This window comes from Malaya genurostris, chromosome 3 (assembly GCF_030247185.1).
Source record: "Malaya genurostris strain Urasoe2022 chromosome 3, Malgen_1.1, whole genome shotgun sequence".
In the NCBI taxonomy this organism is placed as follows: domain Eukaryota; kingdom Metazoa; phylum Arthropoda; class Insecta; order Diptera; family Culicidae; genus Malaya; species Malaya genurostris.
Genome location: NC_080572.1, coordinates 286,305,279 through 286,325,260, shown reverse-complemented (window position 1 = coordinate 286,325,260; position 19,982 = coordinate 286,305,279). Strand labels below are relative to the sequence as shown.

The 19,982-nt window shown below is 35.1% G+C and overlaps 2 protein-coding genes across 11 annotated transcripts in view; one reads left to right on the top strand and one right to left on the bottom strand.

Annotated features, from left to right (window-relative positions):
• Nucleotides 1-19,982, top strand: part of LOC131434480 (prominin-like protein) — a 157,613-nt gene that overhangs the window by 88,910 nt on the left and 48,721 nt on the right. For all 10 annotated transcript variants that reach the window (XM_058601225.1, XM_058601226.1, XM_058601220.1 and 7 more), the window contains one exon: nt 15,557-16,177. In XM_058601225.1, coding sequence (XP_058457208.1) covers nt 15,616-16,177 — 562 coding nt within the window. In that variant the 5' untranslated portion in view covers nt 15,557-15,615. The remainder of the gene's footprint in view (nt 1-15,556; nt 16,178-19,982) is intronic.
• On the bottom strand, nt 7,075-8,358 carry LOC131434507 (uncharacterized). The gene is made up of 2 exons (XM_058601256.1): nt 7,715-8,358; nt 7,075-7,654 (listed from the first exon to the last, which is right to left on the bottom strand). Exons 1-2 carry the CDS (start codon nt 8,196-8,198, stop codon nt 7,569-7,571), a joined length of 570 nt encoding a protein of 189 aa, XP_058457239.1. The 5' UTR covers nt 8,199-8,358; the 3' UTR covers nt 7,075-7,568.

Below are 19,982 nucleotides of genomic sequence, written 5' to 3'. Positions count from 1 at the left end.
CTCATAGCTTACAACACTATACTTTAAACCCTTTGTTTGGGCACATTCATTCAGAATGTCTGAGCTGGACGAAGTGATTCAAATTGGATACTTCAATATTCAATACTCAATACCCAATACACAATACTCAATACTCAATACTCAATATTCAATATTCAATATTCAATACTCAATACTCAATACTCAATATTCAATACTCAATACTCAATACTCAATACTCAATACTCAATACATGATACTCAATACTCAATACTCAACACTCAATACTCAATACTCTATACCCAATACACAATACTCAATACTCCATACTCAATATTCAATATTCAATACTCAATACTCAATACTCAATACATGATACTCAATACTCAATACTCAACACTCAATACTCAATAGTCTATACCCAATACACAATACTCAATACTCAATATTCAATATTCAATACTCAATACATGATACTCAATACTCAATACTCAACACTCAATACTCAATACTCAATACTCTATACCCAATACACAATACTCAATACTCAATACTCAATATTCAATATTCAATACTCAATACTCAATACTCAATACATGATACTCAATACTCAATACTCAACACTCAATACTCAATACTCTATACCCAATACACAATACTCAATACTCCATACTCAATATTCAATATTCAATACTCAATACTCAATACTCAATACATGATACTCAATACTCAATACTCAACACTCAATACTCAATACTCTATACCCAATACACAATACTCAATACTCAATACTCAATACTCAATACTCAACACTCAACACTCAATACTCAATACTCAATACTCAATACTCAATACTCAATATTCAATATTCAATACTCAATACTCAATACTCAATACTCAATACATGATACTCAATACTCAATACTCAACACTCAATACTCAATATTCAATACTCTATACCCAATACACAATACTCAATACTCAATACTCAATATTCAATATTCAATACTCAATACTCAATACTCAATACATGATACTCAATACTCAATACTCAACACTCAATACTCAATACTCTATACCCAATACACAATACTCAATACTCCATACTCAATATTCAATATTAAATACTCAATACTCAATACTCAATACATGATACTCAATACTCAATACTCAACACTCAATACTCAATACTCTATACCCAATACACAATACTCAATACTCAATACTCAATATTCAATATTCAATACTCAATACATGATACTCAATACTCAATACTCAATACTCAACACTCAATACTCAATACTCAATACTCAATACTCAATACTCAATATTCAATATTCAATACTCAATACTCAATACTCAATACTCAATACATGATACTCAATACTCAATACTCAACACTCAATACTCAATACTCTATACCCAATACACAATACTCAATACTCCATACTCAATATTCAATATTCAATACTCAATACTCAATACTCAATACTCAATACATGATACTCAATACTCAATACTCAACACTCAATACTCAATACTCTATACCCAATACACAATACTCAATACTCAATACTCAATATTCAATATTCAATACTCAATACATGATACTCAATACTCAATACTCAACACTCAATACTCAATACTCAATACTCTATACCTAATACACAATACTCAATACTCAATACTCAATATTCAATATTCAATACTCAATACTCAATACTCAATACATGATACTCAATACTCAATACTCAACACTCAATACTCAATACTCAATACTCAATACCCAATACACAATACTCAATACTCAATACTCAATATTTAATATTCAATACTCAATACTCAATACTCAATACATGATACTCAATACTCAATACTCAACACTCAATACTCAATACTCTATACCCAATACACAATACTCAATACTCCATACTCAATATTCAATATTCAATACTCAATACTCAATACTCAATACATGATACTCAATACTCAATACTCAACACTCAATACTCAATACTCTATACCCAATACACAATACTCAATACTCCATACTCAATATTCAATATTCAATACTCAATACTCAATACTCAATACATGATACTCAATACTCAATACTCAACACTCAATACTCAATACTCTATACCCAATACACAATACTCAATACTCAATACTCAATACTCAATACTCAACACTCAATACTCAATACTCAATACTCAATACTCAATACTCAATATTCAATATTCAATACTCAATACTCAATACTCAATACTCAATACATGATACTCAATACTCAATACTCAACACTCAATACTCAATACTCAATACTCTATACCCAATACACAATACTCAATACTCAATACTCAATATTCAATATTCAATACTCAATACTCAATACTCAATACATGATACTCAATACTCAATACTCAACACTCAATACTCAATACTCTATACCCAATACACAATACTCAATACTCCATACTCAATATTCAATATTAAATACTCAATACTCAATACTCAATACATGATACTCAATACTCAATACTCAACACTCAATACTCAATACTCTATACCCAATACACAATACTCAATACTCAATACTCAATATTCAATATTCAATACTCAATACATGATACTCAATACTCAATACTCAATACTCAACACTCAATACTCAATACTCAATACTCAATACTCAATACTCAATATTCAATATTCAATACTCAATACTCAATACTCAATACTCAATACATGATACTCAATACTCAATACTCAACACTCAATACTCAATACTCTATACCCAATACACAATACTCAATACTCCATACTCAATATTCAATATTCAATACTCAATACTCAATACTCAATACATGATACTCAATACTCAATACTCAACACTCAATACTCAATACTCTATACCCAATACACAATACTCAATACTCAATACTCAATATTCAATATTCAATATTCAATACTCAATACATGATACTCAATACTCAATACTCAACACTCAATACTCAATACTCAATACTCTATACCCAATACACAATACTCAATACTCAATACTCAATATTCAATATTCAATACTCAATACTCAATACTCAATACATGATACTCAATACTCAATACTCAACACTCAATACTCAATACTCAATACTCAATACCCAATACACAATACTCAATACTCAATACTCAATATTTAATATTCAATACTCAATACTCAATACTCAATACATGATACTCAATACTCAATACTCAACACTCAATACTCAATACTCAATACTCTATACCCAATACACAATACTCAATACTCAATACTCAATATTCAATATTCAATACTCAATACTCAATACTCAATACATGATACTCAATACTCAATACTCAACACTCAATACTCAATACTCAATACTCTATACCCCATACACAATACTCAATACTCAATACTCAATATTCAATATTCAATACTCAATACATGATACTCAATACTCAATACTCAATACTCTATACCCAATACACAATACTCAATACTCAATACTCAATATTCAATATTCAATACTCAATACTCAATACTCAATACATGATACTCAATACTCAATACTCAACACTCAATACTCAATACTCAATACTCTATACCCAATACACAATACTTAATACTCAATATTCAATACTCAATACTCAATACTCAATACATGATACTCAATACTCAATACTCAACACTCAATACTCAATACTCAATACTCAATACTCAATACTCAATACATGATACTCAATACTCAATACTCAACACTCAATACTCAATACTCAACACTCAACACTCAACACTCAACACTCAATACTCAACACTCAATAGTCAATACTCAATACTCATTACTCAATACACTCTAACCTTCGTTTACGAACACTTTTTATACGTTACATTTTTGTACGTAACTCTTTTTACGAACCAAATCCCAAATAACGTAAACTTTTTTTACGAACCTACTCGCAAAAAGAGGTTTTGGCATAAATCGAAAGCGATTTCCGACTCACTTATATTCCATGGAAACTACTATAATTTGGATATTTTTGGAAAGGGTTTAAAGAGTAGATTCCGGAAAGTGGTGGTTGAGGTATTTTCGAAATCCAAGATGGCGACTTCCGGTGTCTTGATATTTCTTGAAAACCTTTACAATATGGGTATTTTTGGAACGGGATTGATGAGTAGATGTCGGAAAATGATGTTTGAGGTAGTTCTGAAATCAAAGATGATGACTCCCGGTTTCTTGATATTCCTTAAAAATCCACTCTCCGGTTTATTGATATCCCTTAAAAACCCTTAAAACAAAGACATTTCCGGAACATATTGGATACCAATAAACGATGTTTGAGCTCGTTTCAAAATTCAATGAAGTGACTTCCGGTATAATGTTTCCAAGGAATACCAAGTTCAAGGAATACAGCAAAAACTTTCAAGTAATACTAATAAACCGGAAGTCACTGTTATGCATTTCAGAACCACCTCAAACATCGTTTTCCGACATCTTTTCATCAATTTCGTTCCGAAGATACCCATATTGTAAGGGTTTTCAAGGAATATAAATAAACCGGAAGTCGCCATCTTGAATTTAAGAACCACCTCAAACATCGTTTTCCGACATCTACTCATCAATTCCGTTCTGAAAAAAATCATATTTAAGGGTTTTCAAGGAATATAAACAAACCGGAAGTCGCCATCTTGAGTTTCAAAACCACCTTAAACATCATTTTCTGACATCTGCTCACCAATTCCATTCCGAAAATATCCATATTTTAAGGGTTTTCAAGGAATATAAACAAACCGGAAGTCGCCATCTTGGATTTCAAAACCACCTTAAATATCGTTTTCCGACATCTTCTCATCAATTCCGTTCTGAAGATACTCATATTGTAAGGGTTCTCAAGGAATATCAAGAAACCGGAAGTCGCTATCTTGAATTTCAGAACCACCTCAAACATCATTTTCTGACATCTACTCATCAATTCCGTTCCGTAAATATCCATATTTTAAGGGTTTTCAAGTAATATAAACAAATCGGAAGTCGCCATCTTGAATTTCAGAACCACCTCAAACATCGTTTTCCGACATCTACTCATCAATTCCGTTCCGAAAATATCCATATTGTTAGGGGTTTAATGCAATCTCAATAAACCGGAAGCCGCTATCTTGAATTTTGAAACGAGCCCAAAAATCATTTTCTTGCACTTACTCTTCACATCCGTTCCGAAAATAGCCATGTGATGCGCGGTTTCCACATTCATTATACATAACTTTTTTTACGAAGTAAATCCCAAATAACGTAAACTTTTTTTACGAACTACCTCTTTTTACGAACCCCCGAACAATACTCAATACTCAATATTCAATACTCAATATTCAATACTCAATACTCAATACTCAATACTCAATACTCAGTACTAAATACTCAATACTCAATACTAATTTCAATGTGATGTGAAGTAATCATATTTACATATACATGTAAAGTGATCATATTTACATATACAAAATTGTCGTCTCTGTTAGGGGAAGTTATGAGAACGGCTTGGTAAACAGGGAGAATTAAACATTGTTGATTATTAATTGAAATTTCGATCATTCATATATAGTTTTATTGACCACCACGGGCTTATTTTCCGTATTTGGAATTCGCACTTCTATAAAAAAAGAGACAAAGACGTAGTCCTATGTGAAAATGAGCTATAGCAGATCAGTGGATAGTACGGAAATCTATGCACACGCACATTTTATCAAATTTGGAATTTCAGGAATGGCAATTTCACTCAAAAATCAATTTTTTGATGGAAGGGGAACTTTCTCAATGAGCAAATCAATCCGAAAAATTTTTACTTTTAGAAAATCTAATTGCTTAAATGCTCAATAAGTAGTTTGCAGATTCTGGTCTTTGAGAATTTCGCTTGAGTTCTGTATTCTAAATGGCTGTAAACTAACTGTATAACAAATGTTAACCAATTCCATCATGTTTTTAGAATTAATAAGCGGAACTAATTGGCTCATATAGCACGTTCTCCTAGTTATTTGGAGATTTTTGCCTTGCCGTGGCTACTTACCATTTTCCTGATAGGAAGGTAAGGATAAAAGAAACATGGATAGAAACTGTGAAGTGGGTGAGATGGGCAAATAGTACAAAACTAAAAAAAACACATTTCATGAAACCTCCAACACCCATGATTGATTTCACAGATTTTACCAGCGGATTCCCAATATGTAAGAGCAGAAGCGAGTTTGCCACCCTAAACACTATTCAGTTTCAATACAGGAAGGGTTCATTTTCTCTAGGAAGAACGATGAACCCCTCTGACTATAGCTCATTACCCTTACGATGAGAAATGATACAATATCCATTAATTTAAGAACTCCATGCGCAGATTAGACCACGTATGGGGAACCAAAAACCCGGATACGTAATTGCGTCAATGCGGAACAGTTCGAACATATCGTTTTCCATGCATACAACTCTCACGAATAATATTCTGAAGCATCACGCTCTGATCAGAATATTGCAATAATGCTTGACATTTTGAAATTTTTCAAATTCAAATCTGGTAAAAATGTTTTTGACTGAACACAAGTTTGCAAGTTTCAACCATCAGCCCAATAATTCCCAATAATACCAGAATGGTTGAGTACCCATAAGAAGTAAACAGTATTCGAAATGCTGAGGTCTTCGATTTGAGTTCTACAGTATCCAACAAGTGAATGAGACTGCCCTGGTCTCATTTCACGACAGTAGACATCAGCAGAGGAAACCAACCAATCCAACAGAGAACCATCATGAAAGATTATTGTTACGGTAGTCGCTGAATGGCGTCTCTGTGTTCTGAATGGCTACAGAGTTGCACTTTCATGTAAATAAATACGGTGGCATCTCATCGGATTTATCTTAAACTTATTCCAACTTGAATAATTTAAATCTAATTTCTATAGTTCTCCCGGAATGCAACAATTTTTTACTAGTTTTATCGTGTTTTGGCGCCCCCAAGCTCGCCTCACCCTCACTACGGCACTGCGTGATACCAGGGATACAGTGAATGATTTGAAACAACTGGAACTTGATGACAATGTCTGCTTTATTCACTGGAACCAGAAACATCGTTGTAGAAAAATTATCATGCTTTAAGAATTCAACCTCTCAGCTTTTTTAGAAACTCAGCGGTCGTCATTTCTCGAAGATCAATAACACTCTTTGACTGTCGTCATCATCGGTTTCCATCATCTTTTTGTTCGATGGCACTGAAAGCTGTAAAACCAGCCGATCCAATTTTTCCTCCAACGATTCAAGTCTCCGTTCAAAATTGTTGATTTGATGTTGAATGAACGGGCACCGTTCGAACGATTCGCACTTGATCAGTCCGTCCGAATTGTCCAGAACCGTTTCCATCGATGAGGTGAGCTCGAGTTCTTCAGCACTTCGAAGTGACTCACTGGATTCCATTTGTTGTGTGTTGTTGAAAAATAGTTCTTGCAGCGACATTTCATATTGGGCACCAACAATTTATGCTCTTGAGAAGGGAAAACGATTTCAAGCTGTCAAACCAAATCAAACCAAACTCAAAGCTTACTGATCTTTCTTCGCAGTTTTGGAAAACATTTTGGCCGGATAGATTTCGAAGATTGGAGTCAAGATACAGGGAACACTGAAAGCTGTACAAAAGATTCTAATCTGAGTCATGGACTTTTTTGAACCTTAATTTGAATACTTACCGTTTTTCATCTGGTGTTTCATTTTTGAAAGAACACTACCAAAACTATTTCGTTTCGGCTCCTTACTTTCATTCGAGTCCGATGATGAACTCGCCAAGTCGGTGCGAGACTCCGAATAGTTCGATCCAGGTTCCACAGTAGGGTGTCTAGTTAAATTGATTTCTTTTCCACCTAACTTTACATTGATCACAACATTTCGTTCGTCCAAAGTAAAATCGTGTTCCGTCAATTTGGCAACCGATTCCTTAAGTTGTTCGACGGTTCGGTCTAAATTTCGGAATGCTTCTTGGATGGTGTATTCTAAGTGATTAACTTTCAAATCGATTTCCAACAGCCGAGAATTAATCAGGTTGAGTTGAGTGCCATGGTTTGTATTGTGCTGCTGATCTAAAGTTGAATACACCAGAGTTGAGGTACTTCTTTCGGCTAAAACAGCTGAAGATGAGGTGCATGATTCGCATTGCTGAAGTTGATTATCGGCCATACTTTCAAACGGTTAAATTTTATAGACTTTAGAAATTTCAATTTGACGTTTTTTTATTTCAAATCGTAGGGATCTGAGATTCGTTTCGATGGTTGACAGTCCTATTTGTATCTCTGCTGTAAAAAAGAACTGATGAAATTATGACAAATGAAATCTTTTTCGGATTTTTTTGGCATTCGATGAACATTTCTGTATAGAAGTTTAATTTTTATCAAAGTGCAAATGGTTGATTTTCTTTGCTCATTTTCTTTCGGAATAGTTCAGTATTTTTATGATTTTTTTTTCAATGCATAGAAAAGATGATAGTTTTAGTTATTATTCTCTGAAAATAGTTAGAGAGAAGGATTGCTAGATGTGCCGTAATAATCGAAAGAAAATGTAATCAATAAGAATATGCCATTTTCTTTTAGGTCATTATGAAAATTCTATATAGATTTTAAAGCAATTTCAAAGAATGTGCTTGATTTTGACGATCCGAATGTTGTTTGTATCTAGAATATCTCTAGTTGTACTAAACATCATTCTGTTTCCTTAACAATTAGAAATATAAACATGTATTTATGTTAAAATTGTTTTACAATACTACATGGAATGAGAAGTCCCGGGTCTAACAAAGAAAAAGTAGATTATTTACCGCGAAAACTTTTTTATTCTTCAGTATAGTCTCCATCTAGACCGATACACTTGACCCATCCAACATTTTGATGCCCTTTGAAAAAAAAAAGATTTGTCAAGGCCTTTAAAATAGGCTTCCGTTTCTGAAAGGACCTCAGCATTCGATGAAAATTTCTTTCCCTGGAGAAACAAACCTTTACAGGTTTGAAAATAGATAATAGTCACTGGGGGCCAGGTCTGGAGAATAAGGGGATAGTGGACCAATCCGTACCGTAGTTTTATTCTAGGTAGGTCTTATGGTCCCATGTACTTCTACTGAATTTTATTCCGATCGGACTTCCGGACCCGTAATTTCAAAGCTACATGTGCAAATCTGTAGAAAATGCACACTCAATTTTCTCGGAAATTTCTAAACCGATTTTTACAAACTAAGAACCAAATAAAATGTCTTGAAAATCTTTAAAAAAAAGTCCCCGAAAAGTTGATCCAGATCCGACTTCCGGTTCCGGTATTACAGCACGATAAGTGCAAAATTTTCATTTTCGTGAGTATTTTTTCACTAGTGATGGCAAAACGAGGTGCAATTTTTTTTATAAATCTGACTGATAAATTCATCTAGTTGGCAGACCTTGTTAATTAGTGGATATGTAAATCTACTTTGGAACTGCTAGTTCCCGGTTTTCGCTCTCGAAAGCACCGATAATAGTGAAGAAGGATCGTTTAGGAACGGAACTCACTCCGATTTCTCAGCAACGGTTAAACCGATCCTTACAAATTATGATTCAAATTAAAGCTCTCAGTGTCTCAGAGAAATACTGTGCAATTTCATCCAGATCCGACTTCCAGCTCCGAAATTATTGGGCAATGAGTATCAAAACATTGAAACCGTCATACAAAATAACGATGCAAAACTGGTACGCATCGGTACGGAAGAAGAAAACGCCACCGCCTAGCAAACAGCGTTCAAGCGTTGTCTAATTTTGTATAGCGTGCAGGATTGTCATATTTCAATCTATATTAACTTGATATAACTGTTTACAAATAGAAAAGGTTTTATTTAAGTTTGAAAAAAGATATCTTAACAGAATCTTCTAGTGATGTTTTTGAAAATATAAGTGATATGAGAAAGGCGTCATTACACCACTGGGTGGATTATAAAAAGCTTTTTACATTAAATACGCAAGTTCACCATAATGAATGATTATACTGTGTGTTGTATTTTTGTTTTCGTAAGCTTCGCCCTGTTGACTCTACAGGTGAATTGTTAGTGCTAATAATGCTTTTAGTTGCTTAGTTGTTAATTAGTTACGGTAGTTTGGAAGTTTATATGAAGCTTACAAAGCACCGCTCCTAAAAAAACTTGAAAACTAATTGAAACCCAGTGAATAATTTGTTGTTATTAGTTTTCCCGAGTTTGGCATTAAGAAGTTCAATTTGTACTGCTATGCGCTGATGAGTCAAAGGATGAAACGTAAACATATTGCTAATAAGTTGCTAATTAGTTACGGTAATTTTGAATTTGTTACTCAATTTTTTTGTGTACTTCGCCAAGCTCATACAAAGTTAACGAAGCATCTCTCCTAAATATGGTCGTAAACAAAAATACGAAACAGTGGATGATTTGTTGCTTTGTAGTTGCTAATAAGTTACGATGATTTTGGCTTTGTTGCTTAATTTTTCTTTCGTGTACTTCGTTAACTTCATATAAGTTCATAAGCGAAGTACTCAAAGAAAATTTGAATAAATTGAGCAGTTAATTCAAAATTACCGTAACTAATTAATAACTAATAAGCAACATATACACTGAGATTTGATTTATTTTCAAACTTATTAAGGAGAGGTTCTTTGTCAACTTCATATAAACTAACGGAGTACTAAAAAAATAGCAACAAATAAAAATTACCGTAACTAATTAGCACCTAAAGGGTCATTTTTTGCTGGTATCCTTTTTGACAGATCACGCGTGAGTCGAGTCTTGTGTCATTTTCAAACTTGTTCAGTTTGGTCCATAATTCAGTCATGAACTGTCGTTTGACCTACAATTTAATCTCGAATCGGCGCTGAAAAAGTTGGAGGAAGATCCATTTTGTTATCGGAAAAATTGTGTTCAGCGACGAAGCTCATCGAATCATCATTGGTTGAATGGATACGTCAACAAGCGAAATTGCCGCATCTGGAGGGAAGACCAGCCAGAAGCATTGCATAAGATACCAATGCATTCCACAGAAGTCACTGTTTGGTGTGGATTATGGACCGATGGCATCTTCGGGACGTACTTCTTCAAAGGCGACGATGGGTGAAATGGATGGAAGAATTGGACATGCCTGACATGTGGTTTCAACAAGACGGTGCCACATCTAACACGGCACGCGAAACAATGACCGAATTGAGAGAAGCCTTCGGTGAACAGTTTATCTCACGTTTTGGGCCCTCCAATTCGACGCCTAAATTGTGTTATTTGACAACACCTTTAGACTATTTCTTGTGGGGTCACGTTAAGGCTCTTGTCTACAAGAATAAACCAGCTACGATTAACGCTCCGAAAGCCAATATTGCAGTTTCTAAAGCGGAGCCTCGGCCAACATTTGCATGACATCATCTTCAAACACGAAATTATATTGATCGTTCTATCGATTCCTATAAAGATTTTTCGTGTTTTGTTTTAAAATCAAATGCTATACCTCCTAAAAAATCACCCTTTACAATAGTCCCTATTTGAAAGTATGTTCTTGTTTTTTCAAGATGCAAAAATCGATCCTAAAGAACCATTTTTTTGACGTGAATACGTCTCACTTTACTATGTGGAAGAATGGGTAGAACTTAATCGTGAATATCTCGAGTTCTACTAAACGCAAAAACAAAATTCTTTCTCCATGTCTCCAGAAACATGATCAGCAATTTATGTTAAAATTTTCAGCAGTGTGAGATATTCATAAATAGCTAAAAACTTAACGATTTATTAATTTTTAATTGGTTTGTCGTAAAGTCGCCATAACTAAGTTCAGTCTTGCAATGACTGAGTGGAAACATATATTGGAGTAACCAAATAAATGATAAACTCACAGAAAAAACGATTTTTTGGAAAAAAGATCGCTCAGAGTCAGGACCCGCGCCTGCGTTCTTATGCAATCCGTGCATACGCGTTTACCATTTCCGCCACCCTGAGCTGTGGTAGACACAGTTCTAATGCAAAACAGTATTGGTAAGCGTATATCGCACAACAGTCTAAAAATAGATATAGAGCGAGAAGACTAGGCTTTGTTGTCTGATAAACATAGACGATGTTTGGATATATGGTACCGGTCGTGAGGCTGCTAGGATTTTTCAAATCAACTCTCTGACACTGATATTTTTTTTTAGATTACACCAGATCTCGACGTTTCGTGCATTTTTAGGGTATTTGGCAGCAAAAATAATTTCTTAAGTTTTGCGGTTTTTTTCTACGCGAGTTTCGGAAGCTCCGCGGTCCCAAAATCCCAGTCGATTTTTTCTTAAAAAAAATCGTTTTCCAAATAACACAAGATCTGGACGCTTCATGCATTTCTAAGACATTTGGTATAAAAAATATTGATTAAATTTGAGATTGTATAAGTTCATATGAAGTTAACGAAGCACCCCTCCTAAATAAGCTTGAAAACAAATCAAAAACCCAGTAGAGTTTATGCTTATTAGTTCTCAATTTTTCTTTCTGTCCTTCATTAACTTCATATGCACTTAGGTTTCTTTTTACGCGAGGTTTCGCCCCGCGTAGCAATAACACGCAAAAAAACGCGTAATTTCGGAAATCTGCTTAAAAAAACCGCGTAGCTTCGGAAATTCGAACTTTTTTTATGCCATTATGTCTTAGAAATGCATAAATCGTTGGGATATAGTGCAACCTAAAAAAAATGTTTTTTGAAAAAAAAAAACTAATTTGGGAGACTGCGTAAATTTGGAAATCCGTTTAGAAATAAAATGCAAAATTGAAGAATTTTTTTTATGTCAAACATCTTAGAAATGCAAGAAACGTCAAGATCAGCTATAATCTAATTTTCTTTTTATTTTGCAAAAAAATCGAAAATGTCAGAGCGTTGACTTGAAAAATCGACGTTTCGACGATCTCGACGTTTCATGTATTTTTTAGAATAACCTAGAAACTTTGAAATGTCGCGTAACTTCGGAAATCTGCGTAAAAAAACTGAGTGAAAATACAGCGTATCTTCGAAAGTCCGCGTAAAAAAACTGCATAAAAACCGTGTGAAAAAGACCTCAGTGTAACTTCATAAACGACTCGAAGTACTTGAAGAAAACTTGAATAAATTGAGCAGAAAGCTGAGCAACAAATTCAAAACAACCGTAACAAATTAGTAACTAATAAGCAACATATTATCCACTGGGTTTCGATTGGTTTTCAAGCTTATTTAGAAGGGGTGCTTTGTCAAATTGTGTTAGCTTTATATGAACTTAGTGCAGTGCTAAAAAAAGTTTAAAAGAAAAATGAGCAACAAATTCAAAAATACCGTGACTAATTTGCAACTTATAAGCAACATATTATTCAGTAGGTATCGATTTGTTTTCAAGTTTATTTAAGAGAGATGCTTCGTCAGCTTCATATGAACTTAATAAAGTAATAAAAAAAAAACAATTGAGCAATAAATTCTAATCAACCGTAACAAATTAGTAACTAATAAGCAACATATTATCCACTGCTTATTTGTTTTCAAATTTATTTAGGAGGGATGCTTCGTCAACTTCATATGAACTCAGCAAAATATTCAACAAAAAATTAGCACCAAATTCAAAACTACCGTGACTAATTAGCAACTTATAAGCAACAAATTATTCTCTGGGTATCGATCTTTTTTTCAAGCTTATTTAGGAGAGGTGCTTCGTCAACTTCATATAAACTTGATGAAGTAATAAGAAATAAAAACAATTGAGCAAAAACTTCAAAACAACCGTAACAAATTAGTAACTATTAAGCAACATATTTTCCACAGTTTATTTGTTTCCAAGCTTATTTAGAAGGGGTGCTTCATCCACTTCGTATGAATTTAGCAAAATATTTAACAAAAATTGAGCGAAAAATTCATAACTTTCGTAACTATTTAGCAACTTATAGGCAACATATTATTCACTGGGTTTCAATTTGCTCTCAAGCTTATTTGGAAGGGGTATTTCGTTAACTTCATGTGAACTTAGTGCAGTACTTAACACATGGATAAATAAGTCCCGAGACTAAAGCAGAGATGGCGCTCGTAGTAAACCAGTAACCACGTCTTTAAGTCGACCCGACCAGAAACAGCTGAGTTATTGAGGTTGGAGTAAAGTCGTTTTGTAGTTTGTTTTAAAAAATGGAAAAAACCGAGTTTCGCGTTTTGATAAAACATTGTTTTTTAAATGGGTAAATACACCGTGCAAGCGAAACAATGGATTGAAAAATGTTATCCGGACTCTTGTCCACCAAAAGCAAAGATTTGTCGGTGGTTCGCGAGTTTAAACGTGGTCGTACCGACACAAATGACGCGGAACGCTCGGGTAGACCTGTGGAAGCCGTTACACCGGAAAATGTGAGTGAAGTGACAAAAATTATAATGAAAGATCGTAAAGTGAAGCTCCGTGAGATTGCTGAGATGACACAGATATCATATGGAAGTGAATTTACTATCCTTCATGAAAAATTGATCATGAAAAAGGTTTTTTCCAAGTGGGTGCTGAGATTGCTTTCGATGGAACAAAATGCACCCTGCCACAAGTCGATGAAAACAATTGCGAGATTGAACGAATTGGGCTTTGATCTGCTTCCCCACCCCCCATACTCGCCAGATTTAGCCCCCAGTGACTACTGGCTCTTTGCTGATCTTAAAAAAATGCTCCAGGGAAAAATATTTGGCTCAAATGAGGAGGTCATCGTTGAAACTGAAGCTTATTTTGAAGCGAAAGATATTTTTTTTATAAACATGGTATTGAAAAATTGGAAAAACGTTGGAACCATTGTATCACCCTAAAAGGTGATTATGTTGATGAATAAAAAAACATTTTGCAAAAAAAATGTTTCCATTGTTAGTCTCGGGACTTATTGATCCATGTGTTAAATAAATTTAAAAGAAAACTGAGTTACAAATTCAAAACAACCGTAAAAAATGATAACTAATAAGCAACATATTATTCACTGGGTTTTCGAATTGTTTTTAAGCTTGTTTAGGAGGGGTGCTTCGTGAATTTCATATGAGCTTAACGAAGTTCTAAACAAAATTGAGCTACAAATTCAAGATTACCGTAACTAACTAGCAGCTAATTAGCAACAAATTTTTCACCTATTTTTGATATCATCGGCGAGAGAATCTCACTACCAACAGTTGCCATTTTCCAATTACTAGTGCAATATGGACTTTCTGAACGCGGCATTCTGTAAAACGGAGCAATCAATTATTTGGTCTATTTTTGGCATACGGGATTATGGTTCTCGGATTAGTGTCATTCGCCGTGACTGGTTAACGTTTTTTTAATGACCGCAGCTTCGTGAGTTTCCTGCTATTCTCCGTTCATTTTTTCTCAACGGCATTAATTTTATTTAAATTTCTCAAACGAACGTAATGCGTATGAGTTGAATGTTTATCGATATAGGTACCAGGGTTCCATTAAGCTATCGATGACCGACCGAGCCAAGCGAACTACATAACATCCATTAAGCTTACATATTAGGACTGTCGTGACAACCGCAACTTCTAATGGTATTGCTTTTTTTTCTGCTTCACTTTCAGATTGAACCGTAATTGAATCATTCCTGCCGAGTCACGCTTCGGGCCTTCCATCATCCGCTATGGGAGTGCCGAGAAACCGAAGCTTCAGAACCAGCACCAGTGCACCGGTGCTCCGAATTCGCCATTCGTCGCGTCCTCCACGGAATAACGATACTGTCAGTAACAGCAGCAACAGCAGCAGCAGCTGTAGCGCACGGAACGGTGCTGTGGATGTCACTTCCGTTTTCACCAACAGCACAAGTAGTAAAAGTAGCAGTAGAAGCATCAACAGCCAACTCGCCATCCGAACCCGCCATTCGTCGCAGTCAAGCAGTCATTCCTCATCCTTCTCCCCCTCAGCAGATATGATGATCTCAACGCGAAGCTGGCAAAGTTCCCGGCCCATCAGCGGTCCTTTACTGATGTTCGTCGTCGCATTGCTCATTACCGTATTTAGCAGTAGTGTCCTGCTGGTGCAGGCCGAACACATCCTGAAGATCCACACGACTGAGTTTTCCAATATTAGCGAAACGCCCAAATATGTCAGCTCAACGGCGTACAACGCCCGCGGAATGGCTCCGTTGTACAACATTACCAGTCTGGTGACGAAACTTTTTGTCAGTACGGCACCGGTTCCGGAAGGTGAGTGAAAATTGCTTATAATCTGCGAAATGATTCTCTAACCGAATTCGACTCGACGCTCGTTTCTCGATTGACCGCTCGTGTGAACATGAAGCACATGTTGAAACTCGCACAGTTTTTTCCAGCTCGGTTTTTGAGACAATGGAAGCAAAGGAACCATTCTAAAATCTAGGTAATGTCGGTTAATTTTTCGCTATGCTGCCGCTTGACCAACCGACGTTTGAAATTCAAACATCAAACGATTGCAACTGACCTGGGAGTTTTTGGTCAAGCCCGGCAAGACAATGGCTCTAGTTTCTCAACCGAACCCACCCAAAAGTAAACGGTTTCTCGTGAAACTTTCGCACCGTTTGAAACCCCGAATCGTGTCAGAGTTGTGAGGAGGCACATGATACCTTTCCGAAGCTGCTTTGCATGCGCTGACATTGCATTGTCCGTTCAGGCGAAGGTTTTTTATTTTAGTTTTTGCACCGTTCACAATTGCGGGAGGAATTCGTCCCCCATACCCGCGTCTTATTTATGATTTTCTTCAAGAGTGTCTGTAAGACCAAGTGGCCCCTAGACCAAGTGTTCCTCTTTGTTCGGTCGGGGCGCGATGCAAATTGAAAACGTTGCAAAAGGAGCTAATTGTCTGGGGGAGAGAGAGAGCGAGAGGGGTGACGAGAAGCTTGTTGCCCTGTGATCTCATCGAGAAACGTGTTTCACAATAACTGCCTGCTACATTCGGGGTTGACACCTCCGGGCGTGTTCCAGTGGCAAATGATGGGAAACTGGTTGTGGTGTTTTTCATCACTCATTCCTAATTGATATTAAAGAACACTGGTGTCTGTCCCAATGAATTTCGGAGATTTACTACAAGATCGGTAACAACGTTTCATCGTTTTTCAAGTAGGTGGATTCCAATTGATTTAATGGGGCTTAATTTACGATTGCTGTCGGAATGGCAATAAAATCAATGTCTTGATCTAGAAAAGTGTGCGGCTTAAAAGTGAGCAAAAATAATGTAAGAATCTTTTTCTTCCCGAAAAAAATCACTTGAAGATTCTGTCAAGAATTTTTCGTTCAAACTTGAATAATATCAAAAACTTTTTTTGGTTATAAACTTCCATAACGTAATCAATATGTGAAGAGTTATGTCAAGTTTATATGTTTAAATATGGGAGCCCTGCACGCTATATCAAATTGAACAAAGCACGCTGTGTGCTAGGCGGTGGTGTTTCCTTCTTCTTCCGTACCAGCACGTACCAGTTTTGCATCATAATTTCGGAATCGGAATCCGACGATCTGGATAAAATTACACAGTATCTTTTAAGACACTAAGAACTTTGAATCATGATTTGTGAAAATTGGTTTAACAGTTGCTGAGAAACCGAAGTGAGCTCTGTTTTTGTAGCTTTTCTTCACTATTATCAGAGCGTTCGGAAGCGGAAACCGGAAACTAGTAGTCCCAAAGTAAATTTATATATATATATATATATATATATATATATATATATATATATATATATATATATATATATATATATATATATATATATATATATATATATATATATATATATATATATATATATAACTAACAAGGTTTGCTAATTAGATGAATTTAGGAAAAGTTTTACACTGTCACTCACAAATTTAAATTATGTCGATTCATCTCCAAGTGAGCATCAGACTGAACTAACGAAATGTTTCTCTCGGTGAAACTCATTCATTATTAATGACACAGTATGTGCAGCTTTTCATTGAGAGAGCTTACAAGAGAATGAAGAAAGGCAAAAAGAAGGCGGAATGACACAACTGCCATTGGTCGGTTACGTCACTTATACGATTATTTCTCCGGAACCGGAAGTATTCGCCATGATCCTTGAAAACTTAGCCCAAATGTGCTGGTCTTACAAGCCCAGTTGTCGTATGTCAGTAGAATCGTACCCTGTAGCTCTAGGAAAAGTCCGGAAGTCTGATCCAGATGAAAGGCAATAGTAACCTATGGGACCATAAGACCTTTCATTTGAGTGTAAGTTTGTAAAATTCGGTATCAGAACTAATTGGCTCAAGTGGCACGGTTTTCTTGTTATCTGAGGAATGTTGGTAGCAGTATTATTGTAATTCTCGTTCGTTCTGGCTCTCTTTTTATTTTACACTGAGGTCTTTTTTAACCCGGTTTTCTTACGCGCCTTTTTTACGCAGATTCCCAAAGTTGCGCGGATTTCCGAAGTTTTTTTAACGCGAATTATCAAAGTAATTCGGTTTTCTTGTTTTGTCTTAGGAATTCACGAAACGTCGAGATCTGGTGCTATCCCAACATTTTTTTTTTAAAGCTTACTCTTATAGTTAGAAAATTTACGATGTTTTTCAAAAAAAAAAATTTTTTTTCACATCACACCAGATCTCGACATTTCAAGCATTTCTAAAACATTTGGTATCGATTTTGGATATCTCAAAATTTTTCAGTCCCAAAGTCGATTTTTTTAGAAATTTGTTCTTGAGATTACAATAAATCTGGACGTTTCATGCATTTAATTTGACATTTGGCATAACGTTATTTTTTTAGTTTTGCCCTTTTTTCTATGCGGGTTCCCGAAGTTACGCGGACGGTCTCAAAGTCCTAAAATCGATTTAAAAAAAACTGAGATTACACCACATCTCAATGTACGTATCTCCCGCGTTAAAAAGGACTCCAGTGTATTGTACAACCGCTGTAAAATTCCATTTGAAGCACCTGTAGATGTTCGTTTGAGGATAGAAAAAGAAAACAAATTTTATTTAAACAAAAATATTCAAAATATCGTCGTTGAAGAAAAAAACCGCGCAAAACATCGCGCAAATTCGGAAATACGCGTAAATTCGAAAATCCGTATAAAAAAAATTAAGAATTTCTTTTATTCCAAATTTCCTAGAAATGCATGAAACGTCCAGGTCTGATGTAATTTATTTTTTGAAAAAAATCGGCTTTGGGACTTAGAGAAATTTGTGATCTCTGAAAGAGAAATTTTTTTTGATGCAAAATGTTTTGGAAATGTATGGAACGTCGAGATCTGGTGTAATCTTAAAAAAAATGTTTATGTGGAGTCAACTGTTTTGGAACATATTTTCCACATTTTGGTAATCTGATTCGCGTTTCCAGCCGTTTTTCCACTTTTCTTAAGCTTACGTAAGAACTGTGGGCAGTTGGGTCAGCGATACCAGATCGTGCGCACTGAATTTCCGTATTCCATCTTGTGTCGAAGTGGTGGCAGAGGAGAAAATACTGTATAAATCCGTATAACATATTTACATCTATTATATCTTTTTTATATTAATTATGGCGTAATTTATTTAAGCGCGTTTTTTTGGTTTTTGAACAATTTTTTATTTAATATGAAAAAATTACACGACCGATCATGATGACATTAAAATGTAAATTTCCAACTCTCCTATTAACAGATTTAAATTAAAAAAATAGGCAAATAATTGTGAAACAACCAGTTAAATTGGCCTGCTAGTTACTGGAGAATCAACAGCTGATCGGTATTCAATATACTCAAGCGAACTCGCTATGCAGCAGGCGGAAAAAGGCATCCATACACCGCGTAAAAGTGACTATTCAGCGAGCGAATGGCATCCTGTGATTGGCACGTGAAAACATAGATCAATACAAACCAATTTTTCAATAGTAGAAATACTGAAACGGATGTTGCCATTCATGATTATGTTAAATGTTTCCGTATCGATTGGTTGTTAAACTATATCAATCTCGAAACAAACGACTGAATTATCATCGTTCAAAATTATGACTTGTACTACAAACTTTGGGCGCATTCTGGAA